Source organism: Gorilla gorilla, chromosome 14 (genome assembly GCF_029281585.2).
Source record: "Gorilla gorilla gorilla isolate KB3781 chromosome 14, NHGRI_mGorGor1-v2.1_pri, whole genome shotgun sequence".
In the NCBI taxonomy this organism is placed as follows: Eukaryota; Metazoa; Chordata; class Mammalia; order Primates; family Hominidae; genus Gorilla; species Gorilla gorilla.
In genome coordinates, this window is record NC_073238.2 from 53,075,617 (window position 1) to 53,088,710 (window position 13,094).

The following is a 13,094-nucleotide window of genomic DNA, read 5'->3' on the forward strand; positions in this document are numbered from 1 at the left end:
TCACTCTCAAGTTGACTCATGATACTTGAACAGTATGTAGTTGCTATTGCAATTCTAGGGGTGTTCATGTCTACTAACTGACCATTAAAATGCTGTGTATGAAAATAATTGTGTCTGGAAATATCTTTGTCTTATGTTCTACATGAAAATCTTTTAAATTCTCTCTGCTTCCAGGAACAGCAACTGGAACTGTGCCGACTTCTGTGTTGTCTTACTCTGATTACATATCCAGGCCTGAGGACCACACCAGTGTTGTCCGCTTTGACAAAGATGAACGGGAGAAACTGTGTCGGATAGTCATAATTGATGACTCTTTGTACGAGGAGGAGGAAACCTTCCATGTCCTTCTGAGCATGCCCATGGGGGGAAGAATCGGATCAGAGTTCCCAGGGGCTCAAGTTACAATCGTTCCTGACAAAGATGATGGTGAGTACTAATTTACTTGAAAATTCTTTTTCCCGGGAAGATCAACATCAGGAACAACTTTCTAGACAGAAAAAATGGGAATCTAAAACAATGATAATATACACATTTATTTTATGTTTGGTTTTTTCATATGATTAGGTTTCAAAGTTGGCTGCATCTGTCGGTTTGTCTTCCTTGATTTAATGTTTTTAAAGGGCAGAAGTCACAACTATGTGAGTTTTTTCCGCTGCGCAGTTTCTTTCACCATGCCCTGTACCATCAGGTGATTAAACTTTTGACATTTCATGGTGAAGAATTGAAATCTAATTTATTTCCTTCTTGGTTTTTTGTTTTGTTTTGCTTTTAAAAGCTTATATTTTGTAACTTTAACCTCAGTGTTTGAAACTGTTTTTTCAAAGAAACCTGTCGGACAAGGCTGTTAAATGAATAACTAGTAGACATAGAGAAAATTAAGTCCAACAAGCCACTCTGCCCCAAAACAGGAGGGAGAGAATATCCTAGATCATTCTTCCCCAGAGAAACTAAATTGCCATGAAGTAGAAATAGAGAAGGGAGCAAAAGGATCTTAATCTCCCCAGTTCAAGAAACAGTTTGTATTTTTTTGTGTGGATACAGAGAGCAAAAGGAAAGATTGTGAATACTCTTGTAAGTAAAGCAGAGAGCAGTAAACTGAGAGAATGGACACCCTAACCCTGGGCTGGTTTTCTTTCCCCCTTGAAATTTTCCTCCTGGTAGATGAAAGAGGAAGAAAGTGGGGGATAAGTCTTTCAGTTTGGAAAGAAGCTGGAAGACAGTCAAAAGACCAAACTGAGGAAGCTGAAAATAATCTACCAGGAAAGGTCTTTGATAGTTAAATGGCAAAGCATGTGAGAGGTGAAGGTGATAATGTGTCTTGTGAGGTTATACTCTGTGCCAGGCACGGTACTGGCTCCTCTGTACATTCTTTTAAAAAGACCTTTGCATAGGTTTATTGGATCTTTGTATTTCTTTGAATTGTCTATATACAAATTGATTTTCTTACTGATTTATAGTAGCTATGAGAATAATAGGTATTTTACCTTTTACTGTATGTTGTTAAAATTTCTTCTAGTTTCTGCCATTTGTTTTTGGTTTATTTTGTTTTTCAAATGGACAAATAATTATGCATATTCATAGGGTACATAATGATGTTTAGACACATATAAAATATAGTGATCAGATCAGCATAATTAGCATGTCCATCATGTCAAACATGTATCATTTCTTTGTGTTGGGAATTATCAACATCCTTGTAGCTAGTTGAAGCTATGTAATGTATTATTGTTAACTAGAGTCACCCTACAGTGGTATAGAAAACCAGAGCTTGCTCCTCTTATCTAGCTGTAATTTTGTGTCCTTTAACTAATCTCCCCCCATATCCCCCATCTTTCCTCCCTTCCCAGCTTCTGCTACCTTTGTGTATCCTTGTGCTTTATCATCCTAACAATTCTGTAGAATCTATAACAACATCTGTGTTTTTACTGAAAATGTTTGAAAACATGAAAAATTAGAAATTATTTTATCAAGAGGTATTGAAAGTCTTGATTCTACCTTAAATTTATATAATACCCTATAAGTATAAGCTGCTCTAATATTTTTAACTGCTGCCTTAATTGATCAGTGTAATAAGAAGTTCTATTCTGATTTAAATACAGAAATTTTATTTTAACTTTAATTTATCTTAAAGAAAGAGCAATATTTTGAATATCATTTCAAAAAAATCTAATAGCCCATGCTAAATGCCTATCTGCTCTTTAGATAATCTATCAATTGTTACAGGTAGAAAGAAGTAGGTTTAATTTAAAAATAGAAAATGTAATTCATGTTTACTTTAGTTCAGTTTGCTTTTTTTGGCAAAAAAATCTTTCCTGTATGGATTGCTATGAGATGCACATGCAGAAAAAAACATAAAAGTACAGAAAAAAACACTTATTTATTAAGTGCCAGGCATTTTCACAAATGTATCTCTAAATCTGCAAAATGAAAGATGATGCCATTATCCCTATTTTACAGATGACAAGACTGAGTCTTAGAGAGACTAGTTGATTAACTTGAACTTACGAAGCTAGTATACAGCAAAGTCAGTATAATGGCCCCCAAATCATGACCTTTCCATGTTATTACTCCACCTTTAAAACGTGTCTCTAGTGGTAATGAGGTTGAGGAACCACTGGTATGGTCCTATCATATAATATTCATAGAACATTTTACTATTGTCAGTGTCTTATCAGAGCTTCACAATTCACTGATGTAGACAGGGCAAGCGGCATTATAAGTGGGGTAGCGAAAGCCCAGAAAATTATTTACCTCAGAACACGGGGCTGGTAAATTTGGGTGCCATGGACTTTGATTTTGAGGCTACTGAGTACCATGCAGACATTAGACCAGCAGTTTGTCAGGAATGCTCTTGGCGATTATTGCCATTGCTTCTTCATTCACTCAACCACTATTCAATAAATCAAAAGTCCTGTGCATACTGCTCTGTTTTCTCCCATCTGTCATTTACCTTCCACTTCTAACATCACTACTATAGTTTAGACAGATCCTTTTCATCTCAGATGCAGATTATAATAAACTTCTCACAGTTCCCACAGCCTCATATCTCTTCCTACCCACACCTTGGTTTCCATTGCCACCAATTTAACCTTTCCTAACCTCCTACCACACCTTTTCTCAGCACAAAACCCAAAAGTGTTGACAGCAAACTTTGCCATCGTCAGGAAGATAGATAGGCACCTTCCACTTTCCCCAATCAAAAGCCAGTAATACTCTAAAAAGAAAAAAATAAGTAAGTATGGTTTAATCTCTTCTGGTAGTGTAATGATTGAGAAATCTATAAAGATTAAAGTTATTTCCTAATTAAGAGCAATATTTATTAATGTTATTCAACGAATATTGCAGTTATTTTCTTAAAAATGCAGTGGTCAGTCCAGTCACAGAATAAGGAAAAGAAGAAAGAAAAGAGGAGGAACAAAGGAGGTGGCACAGGGAGGATGGGTCTTATGAGAGCAAATCAAAGACAGATTGATGAGTAAGAACAGGACAAACCAAGAAATTAAGAGAGAAAATGAAAGCACATCATATCTAAAGAAGAAAGAAAAGGACAGTACTGAAAAGAGGAGATGAGATAAGCCCATTAGGGCCTCTACTGTGGATAAACCACATCTTTCATATCCTGGCACTCATTTAAAGGGTTATTTTCTTTCTTTACAGTTACTTGAAATAGCACTAGCAAAATAAACCCAGTTTACAGCTCTTTGAGTGCTGTATTTTCAAGTCTTCAGAAGCTTGCAGTGAGATCATTATGACCTACCAGAAGGAATTATTCCTTGGACTGCTTAACATAGCAGATGGCACAAGCTCACCTTGAGGCTTAATCTTCACCCTGAGAGTAAAGTTGCAGTTATCCAGTTTAGTATTCCATTGAATAAGAAATTTAATAAGAAATAAGTTTGGGATGGTTTATCTATTAATACTGTACCTTATCCACTGCTGCGTCCCCACAGAATCCTTTTGGTTGAGTCTTTCAGAGACCACCTTACTGACTAAATAATGATTTATAGCACTTCAGTGAAAAATACTTTCAGAAGATCTTCTGTTACTGAAGAAATGGCTATGATATGAAATGTCAACACTTTATAGAATTGACAATATTGACTTACGTTCCCTAGGACCTGCACTTAGAGCTCAATCATTTCTTTTCATTCACTTATCACAGTTTGTCTTTTCTTTGATAATTCTCAACATCATTTTACATATTTATTTTGTCATATTGTGCCCTTTAGTATAATGTTGGATGGAAGCAGTAGAGCAGGCATTTTTGTCTTTTTCTCATTGAAAAGGAAAATATTATAATGGTCCCCCATTTAGAATAATGTATACTATAAGATTCTAGTAACATTTTATCAGGTTAAGAAAACATTTAGTTTGAGAAGAGATTTTATCAGGAATAAGTATTAAACATTTTAAAAATTTCTGCATTTATTGAACGTATTACATAATCTTTTCCTTCAATCTGTTAGTGTAATGAATTGCATTTTTAGATTTACTAGTGTTAAGCCACCCATATATGCTTGAAGAAACTTACTTGTTCATGGCGTAATTTTATAAATTGCTGGATTAAATTTAAGAATATTTCATTTTAGTATTTTTGCTTGTATATGGGGCTTTAAATCTGTTTGTTTTTAGAATCAAGTTTATAATGGCCTCATTAATTGAGTTGAGGTACTATCTTCCTTCTTTAATCTGTAAACTTCAAATAAGATTGACATAATTTAATTTTGTAGGTTTAGTAAAATTATAAATCTACCTGTATATATGTAGCTAGATTTTGGCCTATTGTTTGGCTTCCTTAAATGGTTATTTCCTCTTAAGTTTTATTAATGTCTTTTTCCTAAGAAAGTTGTATATATTATCTACATTTTCAAAATAATACTGTAAATTAATTATATTATCATAAAATTCTTAAAAGTCTCTATTGCATGTCTATTTATGTCTCCATTTTATTACTAATAATGTTCTTCTATCCTCTCTCTCTCTCTGTCTCTTTTCCTTTTCTCTTTCAATTTATCTTTCCAGAAGTTTGTATATTTTATTCAAGTTTTTTTTTAAAAAAAGCTATGTTTGGTTCTGACTTTTCAAAAAAAAAGAATAGAAATTTTTGGAAATTTCTATTCTTTTTATTTTCTATTTTATTAATTTCTGTTTTTCCCTCAGACTTACCTTCCAGTTGGCTAATTCTCTCTATATCTATTTGCTACTTAACTCATCCACTGAGATTTATTTTGATAACTATATTTGCATTTTGAGAAGATCTGTGTGGAGTTTTTTAAAATTTATCTTTGACTTTCTATCATGCTTTATTTTTTCTTCATATAGTTTCTTTTTTATATATTTAATAATTTAGATATTTATTTTATATCTTTGTTGCAGTTTTATTATTGAAGATCTAAGGTCCAGATCTTATGTTTTTTGCTTCAACTGCTTCTTGTTCATGGTATATTACTTCCTTGCATATAATAATTTTGTCTTATGAATTGACTTTCAATGGGATTTTATATGTAGAAAGCCTATACAATCCTAGTTCAGTTATTAAACCCTGAGAGTAGTTTTGCTTTTATATTTGCTAGGGTCGATTTCTATGTAATGTTTTCTTTTTTAATTTGAGGAGTTCCAATGCCAAATAATGTGAATTAGGACCCCAAATCTGTGTATTAGAGAGGCCTATTGAGACATTTTTTCCCCGTCCAGACTTTAGGCAGAAACAACAAGCTCCATAAGAGGATGGATTCTTATTCTAACTCACACATCAACTCTGGTATCCAGACTTTATTCTTGGGGTTTCAGTTTCAAATTTCCACTTTATATCACCTGTTCCTGTGTGGGCAGTCAAATGCAACCCACTCAGGACAGCCACAGTATTAGCTCATTTAGCTAGTACTCTATTTTTTTTTCAATTCTGTCTTGTGAGAGTATTTCTTACTTTATTGTAAAACCTCCATTTAAAAGAGTTTCTATTATATTTGCAGAGTTTGTGAGAGGAAGGTTTTCAAGTATATCCCTCAAAATATTGCTGTTATAATTCACTAGAAAAGCTTTTATTGAGTGAAAATAACATGTGTCCAGAAGTGTTTTCTGCAGTGGTGCTTATGGACTACTCTTCTAATACTAAATTGCCATTTGTACAATCAGTTCTCATGTCAGGAATACCATGGCTGAGTCAAAGATGGGGCAACTAAACTTTTTATTAGGTTGGTACAAAAGTAATTGTGGTTTTGGCCATTGAAGGTAATGGCAAAAATAGCAATTACTTTTGCATCAATCTAATATTTTGTGAGATAAATGCTCTTAAAAGCTTTAATTTCTAGACATGACCTTTTTGGCAAAGTGATTTAATTATTATGCAAATCCCGTTTTTCTTTTATTGTACTGAAACATATCCAAGTCAAGCCCAAAATAAATTATTTGAAGTCTTATTTTAATTAATCCCATTGTATTGTTTCCCACAATGCATTATTCACATAGACAAAATCTCATCATTAAGGTGTCAGTGGGCACAGAAAATTACCATTATAAACCAAATTCCCATGTGAAAAGGACAAGAGCACTTGGCAAAGCAGGAAAAATTGGGTGATGACTGAAACAGCTTACTTCTCATAGATCATCAAGGATTGCTAGTGACTGAGACTCAATGAAGGGGGAAAGTCAACAAATTTAATTTGGAACCAGTGAATAAAATAGATGCAGTACTTCTTCAACAGCACATTTAAAATATATTTTTTAATATAAAGCATCTGAAAAACTCTCTCTTCGTCGATATGCTTTTTTGGTGTCTCAGTTGAAAAGAGTCTAGGCCAGGATTTGTTCAAGTGAGAGCATCAAGGAACTCAGTTTCCACGCGTAAATTTGCTGCTTAAAAGTCTCTCATGTATCTTGATTATTCACCCCTTTCTTACCTTGGCCACCATCCCTAAAAGTGCATGTATGAAGAATAAAGCAAAAGTACAAAAAGCATTGTATTAGTCAGTTCTCACGCTGCTGTGAAGAAATACGTGAAAATGGATAATTTATAAAGAAAAGAGGTTTAATTGACTCACAGTTCCACATGCCTGGGAAGGCCTCAGGAAACTTATAATCATGGCAGAAGGCAGCTCCTCCCAGGGCGGCAGGAGAGAGTGAGAGCCAAGCGAAGGGGAACCCCCTTATAAAACCATCAGATCTGAGAACTCACTCACTATCACAAGAACAGTATAGGGGAACTGCCCCCATGATTCAATGATCTCCACCTGGTCCTGCCCTTGTCACATGGGGATTATTACAATTCAAGGTGAGATTTGCATGGGGACACAGAGCCAAGCCATATCAAGCACAGAAGCCAAAAGCAACATATTTATTTCATTTGGCTTCTATCTTACCACTTCCTTGACTTTCAATGCCGGAAAGTATTTTCAAGTAAAGAGTGAGTGCACTTTGCCAGTAGTATCTTTCCTCCTTCATGTCTTCATCTACTTTTTATCATACTGTAGCAAACCCTATTTTTTGTCATTTAATGGGAAGTCCTTGTTGTTTGTCATTGGAAATCACTACATCTACCATATACTTAACACAAATAATACAAAGAGAACCATGAAAACAAAAATGTCCCTTTCGGCCAGATGCAGTGGCTCATGCCTGTAACCCCAGCACTTTGGGAGGCTGAGGCAGGCAGATCACTTGAGGTCAGGAGTTTGAGACCAGCCTGACCAACATGGTGAAACTGCATCTCTACTAAAAATACAAAAAACTTAGCCGGGTATGGTGGCACGTGCCTGTAATCCCAGCTACTCAAGAGGCTGAGGCAGGAGAATTGCTTGAACCTGGGAGGCGGAGGTTGCAGTGAGTTGAGATCACACCACTGCGCTCCAGCCTGGGCAACAAGCAAGACTCGGTCTCAAAAAATGTATTTTAAAAAAGTCCCTTCAATTTTTCCATGAATCAAAATGTCTCTGGAGTGTATACAATTGTCCTCTCCTTGTCAGCAGTTTCCCTTTTCATGGTATTAGTTACCTGCAGTACAGAACAATAAGATATTTTGAGAGACAGAGACCACATTTACATAACTTTTATTTTAATATGTTGTTATAATTATTCTGTTATTTATTATTGTTGTTAATCTCTTACTATGCCAAATTTATAAATTAAACCTTATTATATGTATGTATTTATTAGTATTGACAGGGTTTGGTACTATCTGTGTCTTCAGTCATCCACTTGGGCGTCTTAAAATGTATCCTCCACAGATAAGGGGAAACTACTACATTTGCAACTATAGGCAGCTAATATTCACTCATTTATGCAAAGCACTTTGATTTCGGATTTTTTTTAATCATTCGATTTTCATTGCAGTACTGTAATGTGGGAGGCACTATAGCAAGGTTTTTAAGGATAAGATAAAACAAAGTAGACAATAAATTTATCTGAAATCAAATGATTAAGTATAAGCAAATACAGTGGTGCCCTCCATTTGAAATAAATTCACACTGTGAAGTTTTTGACTTAATAATGTACAGCACAAATTTTTTCTTTGAAAGAAGAAACCTGCCACTTGAAAGATGTCCTAGTTGGAGTAAATCATGAGATGGAATCTAGATAATGTTGAATTGAGGTTTAATAAATTTTTATTTTACAATAAATATTTTTTGAGAATTTTATATCACTCATTCATTCAAAAACTGTGAATTGAGCACCTGTGTGCCTGCACATGGCTAGGTGCTGGGGACACAACAGCAAACAGGAGAACCATGGCCTCTTAATTCATGGACCTTCCAGACTTTGGGGGTACACAGATAAGTGAACAGACAAGCATAAAATAAATGTGATAAGTTCTCTACTAAGACAAGAACACCTTCCCCAAACCAGGTTCAGGAAAAACTTCTTTAAAAATGTTATTTTCTAGCTGAAATTTGAGGATGATATCAAGGTATCCCAGTGAAGAGAGAAGGAAAGTGTGTTTCTGGAGTGAGAAATTCACAAGTGCACTGGCTAAGTGGATGGGATGCCTCTGTGGAACTGAAAGCTTGGATACAGCAAAAAACTAGAGCTCAAATGAGTGAATAACAAGAGTTTGGAGAGGTGGGCGAGGAGTCAATCTTATAGGGCCCTGTGGCCATATAAAGGAGTTGTGTTTCACTCTTGCAATAGAAATAGGTGACACCTAAAAGGTTTTAGGTAAAATGACAAAATTAGATTTGTATTTTAGAAATATCAGTCTGCTCTGACTGCAATGCAAAGATTGAAGAGCTCAGGTGGCTGTTGGAGCAACACAGGTGATCGGTGATAGCGGCCTGAACAGGGTGGTTGTATGAGGATGCAGAAACCAGGAGACATCTGAGAGACAGTGCTGAGGAAGAATGGGCATGTCATGGTAATTGATTGGACAGGAAACTCTGAAGGATGATGCTTTGGTTTCTAGTTAGAGCTGTTGGGTTAAGAGTGGTACAGTTCACTGAGATGGGAAGAATAAAGGTAGAATGGGCTTAGGAATAAAAAACAATGAATTTATTTAAGGCAAGCTAGTATGAAAGAAATGCCTGCTTGACTTCAAAGTGCGGGATATCAAATAGGCAACTGAAGATATAGGCCTGATTAGGAATTCTGCACTAGACCATTCTGTGCTAGAGGCATTGTGACAAGTTCTCTCTATGGCTAATGATAAAAATCTTAGGAAAAGAAAAAATTACTTAAGAGACATGCAAAAGTGGACCTAGTATGATTTATAATATGGATGGATTTACACCAATTCTCATTTAAAAGAAAGGAATAGATTTCATGAATGCTAAGCAGAAGATGAGAAATGATGAATAGAATAGTCAGTATTAAGGGTACGACCATCCCAGCAAAGAAGGTGCTAAAAAGAATCTAAGAACCAAACACATCTCAGTGTCTGAGTTTTTTAAAACATGCCTAAATCTGCACTATTCAGCATGTGACAAGCTATGTCATTGTTTATTCCTGTTGCTTACTAAAGATTTTAACCAGCCTATTTCGTGTATTTTTCTTTCCCACGTGCAAATATTTCACCAATTTTTGAAATAATAGGAAAGATTAACTTTATTTTAGAGGAATTTGCTTTTTGACCATCTTTGTTGGTATACTTCTTATCTTACTAGCCTTTTGGTCAAATTTTATTAATGTCTAAGCTTCAGTTTCCGTGGGTTTAAAATGGGGATACTAGTTTTACCTGTGTATTCTTCGTTTTTTTTTAATAAATTGATATCTTGATGTTTTGTCTGTCATGCATATTGTTTATATGTGATAAAAACATTGCTAGCTATACAGTACTGTGTGTGCAGTTTTATCAGTTCAGCATGGAGAGAAGAATGCCCAGTTCAATGGGGAGAAAGTCAAATTTCATTCATAGTCAATAATACACATACAATACTAACAGCTGCCACTTCACTATGTACTAAGGACTTTACATGAATAATCCAGTTAAACCTCAAAGCAACTTTATGATATAGGTATAAGTATCTTCTCCATTTGATAGATGGAAAAATTGAGACCTGGAGAAAATTACTTAAGATCACACAAATGTTAAGTGTTGAATATATGTCCTAAATTTAGGTCTGCTTACCTCAGATAACATGTGCATTACCACTAGGCTGTAATGAATCCTAAATCTCCTCAAAAGGATTAAAATATAAGTATTACCTAATGATCTCACTGAAGGGAGGAAATTGGCATGGAATCTGGAAAAAAATGGTCCAAAAACATATAGGTCAACATTGGTCAAGAAGGAGATGTTTCTGAGGGTAGCCAATATTGCGGTCACTAAAAATTTGCAGTTGGAGTAGGGAAAATGTTCAAGCCTGTTGTACACCCTGGATGAGGTGTCCTATATGGCTTTCCAACATATTTTTTTTTTCTGATTGCTGTGTTCTTTTCTGGTAGTGGGTATACTAGATGAGGAATCAACCAAACAACTATTCCCTGACTAAAGATAAATGAATCCCTTGTAACTTTAAAAAAATTCTTTTGTTTTTTACTAATACAAAAATGTACATATTTATGAGGTACATATGAGTATTTGTTACATGCATAGAATGTGCAATGATCAGTTCAGGATATTTGGGGGATATTCATCACCTTGAATATTTATCATTTCTATGTGTTGGTAACATCTCTAGTCCTCTCTTTCAGCTACTTTGAAATATACAATACATCATTGCTAACTATAGTCACCCAAATCTGCAATCAAATATTGGAGCTAATTTGTTCTGTATAATTACATATTTGTACTCACAAACACACCTCTCTTTATCCCCACTCCCATCCACATACCCTTCCCAACCTCTGGTATCTATCATTCTATTCTCTGTCTCAATGGGAATCAATTTCTTTAGCTCCCACTTACGAGGCAGAATATGCAGTATCTGTCTTTCCATGCCTGGCTTATTTCACTTAACATAATAACCTCCAGTTCCATCCATGTTGTTGAAAAATGACATGATTTCATTCCTTTTGGTGGCCAGATAGTATTCCCTTGTGTGTATACACGATAGTTTGCTCTTTCTTTCTTTCTTTCTTTCTTTCTTTCTTTCTTTTTTTGTCGAAATGAGACTTTATTGAAAAGATGTTGGGAAGCTCATAGAATCATTAAGGTGGCTGGCAAATCAGGTTTAGTTAATGGGCAGAATCCAAGGGAAAACAGGTACCTGGATCTCATCCATAACTGTGTACAGCAACTGTTGTACCCTGGCTACCAGAACTTGAGCCATCACTGTTGGAGCTGGATATAGGATACCCTATGAGATCCTCTGGAACTGATGACCCTAGAAACTGGATGTTGCTGTGGCTACTTCCAGAGCAATTTCTCTCTGCCATTATTACTCATGTCACTTGCTTTACAGTCAATGTTCTGGTAAAGAACTGGGGCTGGGTATTGTGTCTTCATCCTAACTCAGGTGGTAGGGGAAAGTAATAATCTGAACTTTTTGGTTGTTGTCATGAGATATTCTTTATATTCCACCATGACTCAGATAATGGGGAAGTTCCCCAAAACAGAGGATGGCAATTCTGATGCTAGGCATTTTAACAACTGTAAAAAGTACCTCCCTAACCCCCCAGCCCCATTCCCCTACAAAATGACTATGGTTATTCTCTCATGCCATGTCCATATTTCAGTTCTGTGAATATAATGCACTTGATTGCTTGTGAATTCATAAGTATACACGATAGTTTCTTTATTCATCTGTCAATGGACACTTAGGATGATTCCATATATTTGCTATTATAAATAGTGCTGCAATGAACACACAAGTGCAGGTATTCCTTTGATATATAGGTATCTTTTTCTTTGGATAAATACCTAGTGCTAGGATTGCTGGATAGTATGGTGGTTCTATTTTTAGTTTTTTGAAAAATTTTTATACTGTTTCTTCTGGGTTTTTTGTTTCTGTTTTTGTTTTGTTTTGTTTTGTTTTGTTTTGTTTTTTTGAGGCAGAGTTTTGCTATGTTTCACAAGCTGGAGTGCAGTGGTGCAATGATAGCTGCAGTCTTGAACTCTTGGATTCAAGCAATCTTCCTGCCTCAGCCTCCAGAGTAGTTAGGACTAAGGTGCACACCACCACACCTGGCTATTTTCTTTAAATTTTTTGTAGAGATGGGGTCTCTCTATGTTGCCCAGGCTGGTCTAGAACTCCTGACTCAAGCAATCCTCCCACCTCACCTTTGAAAGCACTGGTATTAAAGGTGTAAGTCACCTCACCCAGCTTACTATACTGTTTTTTTATGGTGATTGTACTAATTTACATTTCCACCAAGAGGGTGTGAGTTCTCTTTTGTCCGCATCCTCACCTGCTTCTGTTATTTTTTGTCTTTTTAATATTAGCCAGTCTAACAGGGATAAGATGCTGTCTCATTGTGATTCTGATTTACATTTCCCTGATGCTTAGTGATGTTGCACATTTTTTCATATATCTGTTGGCTATGTATATCTTTTTTTGAGAAATGTCTATCATCTCCTTAGCCTAGTTTTTAGTGGGATTTGTATTTTTTTAAAAAATTGCTGAGTTGTTTGAATACCATGTATATTTTAAATTTTACTTCCTTGTCAGATAAATAGTTTGCAACTATTTTCTCCCATTCAATAGTTTGTCCCTTCACTCTGTTGA

At 35.4% G+C, this 13,094-nt stretch overlaps 1 protein-coding gene across 1 annotated transcript in view; it reads left to right on the forward strand.

Moving 5' to 3' along the window:
* Positions 1-13,094, forward strand: part of FREM2 (FRAS1 related extracellular matrix 2) — a 191,809-nt gene that overhangs the window by 97,389 nt on the left and 81,326 nt on the right. The window contains exon 6 of the mRNA XM_031001437.3: positions 175-426. Coding sequence (XP_030857297.3) covers positions 175-426 — 252 coding nt within the window. The remainder of the gene's footprint in view (positions 1-174; positions 427-13,094) is intronic.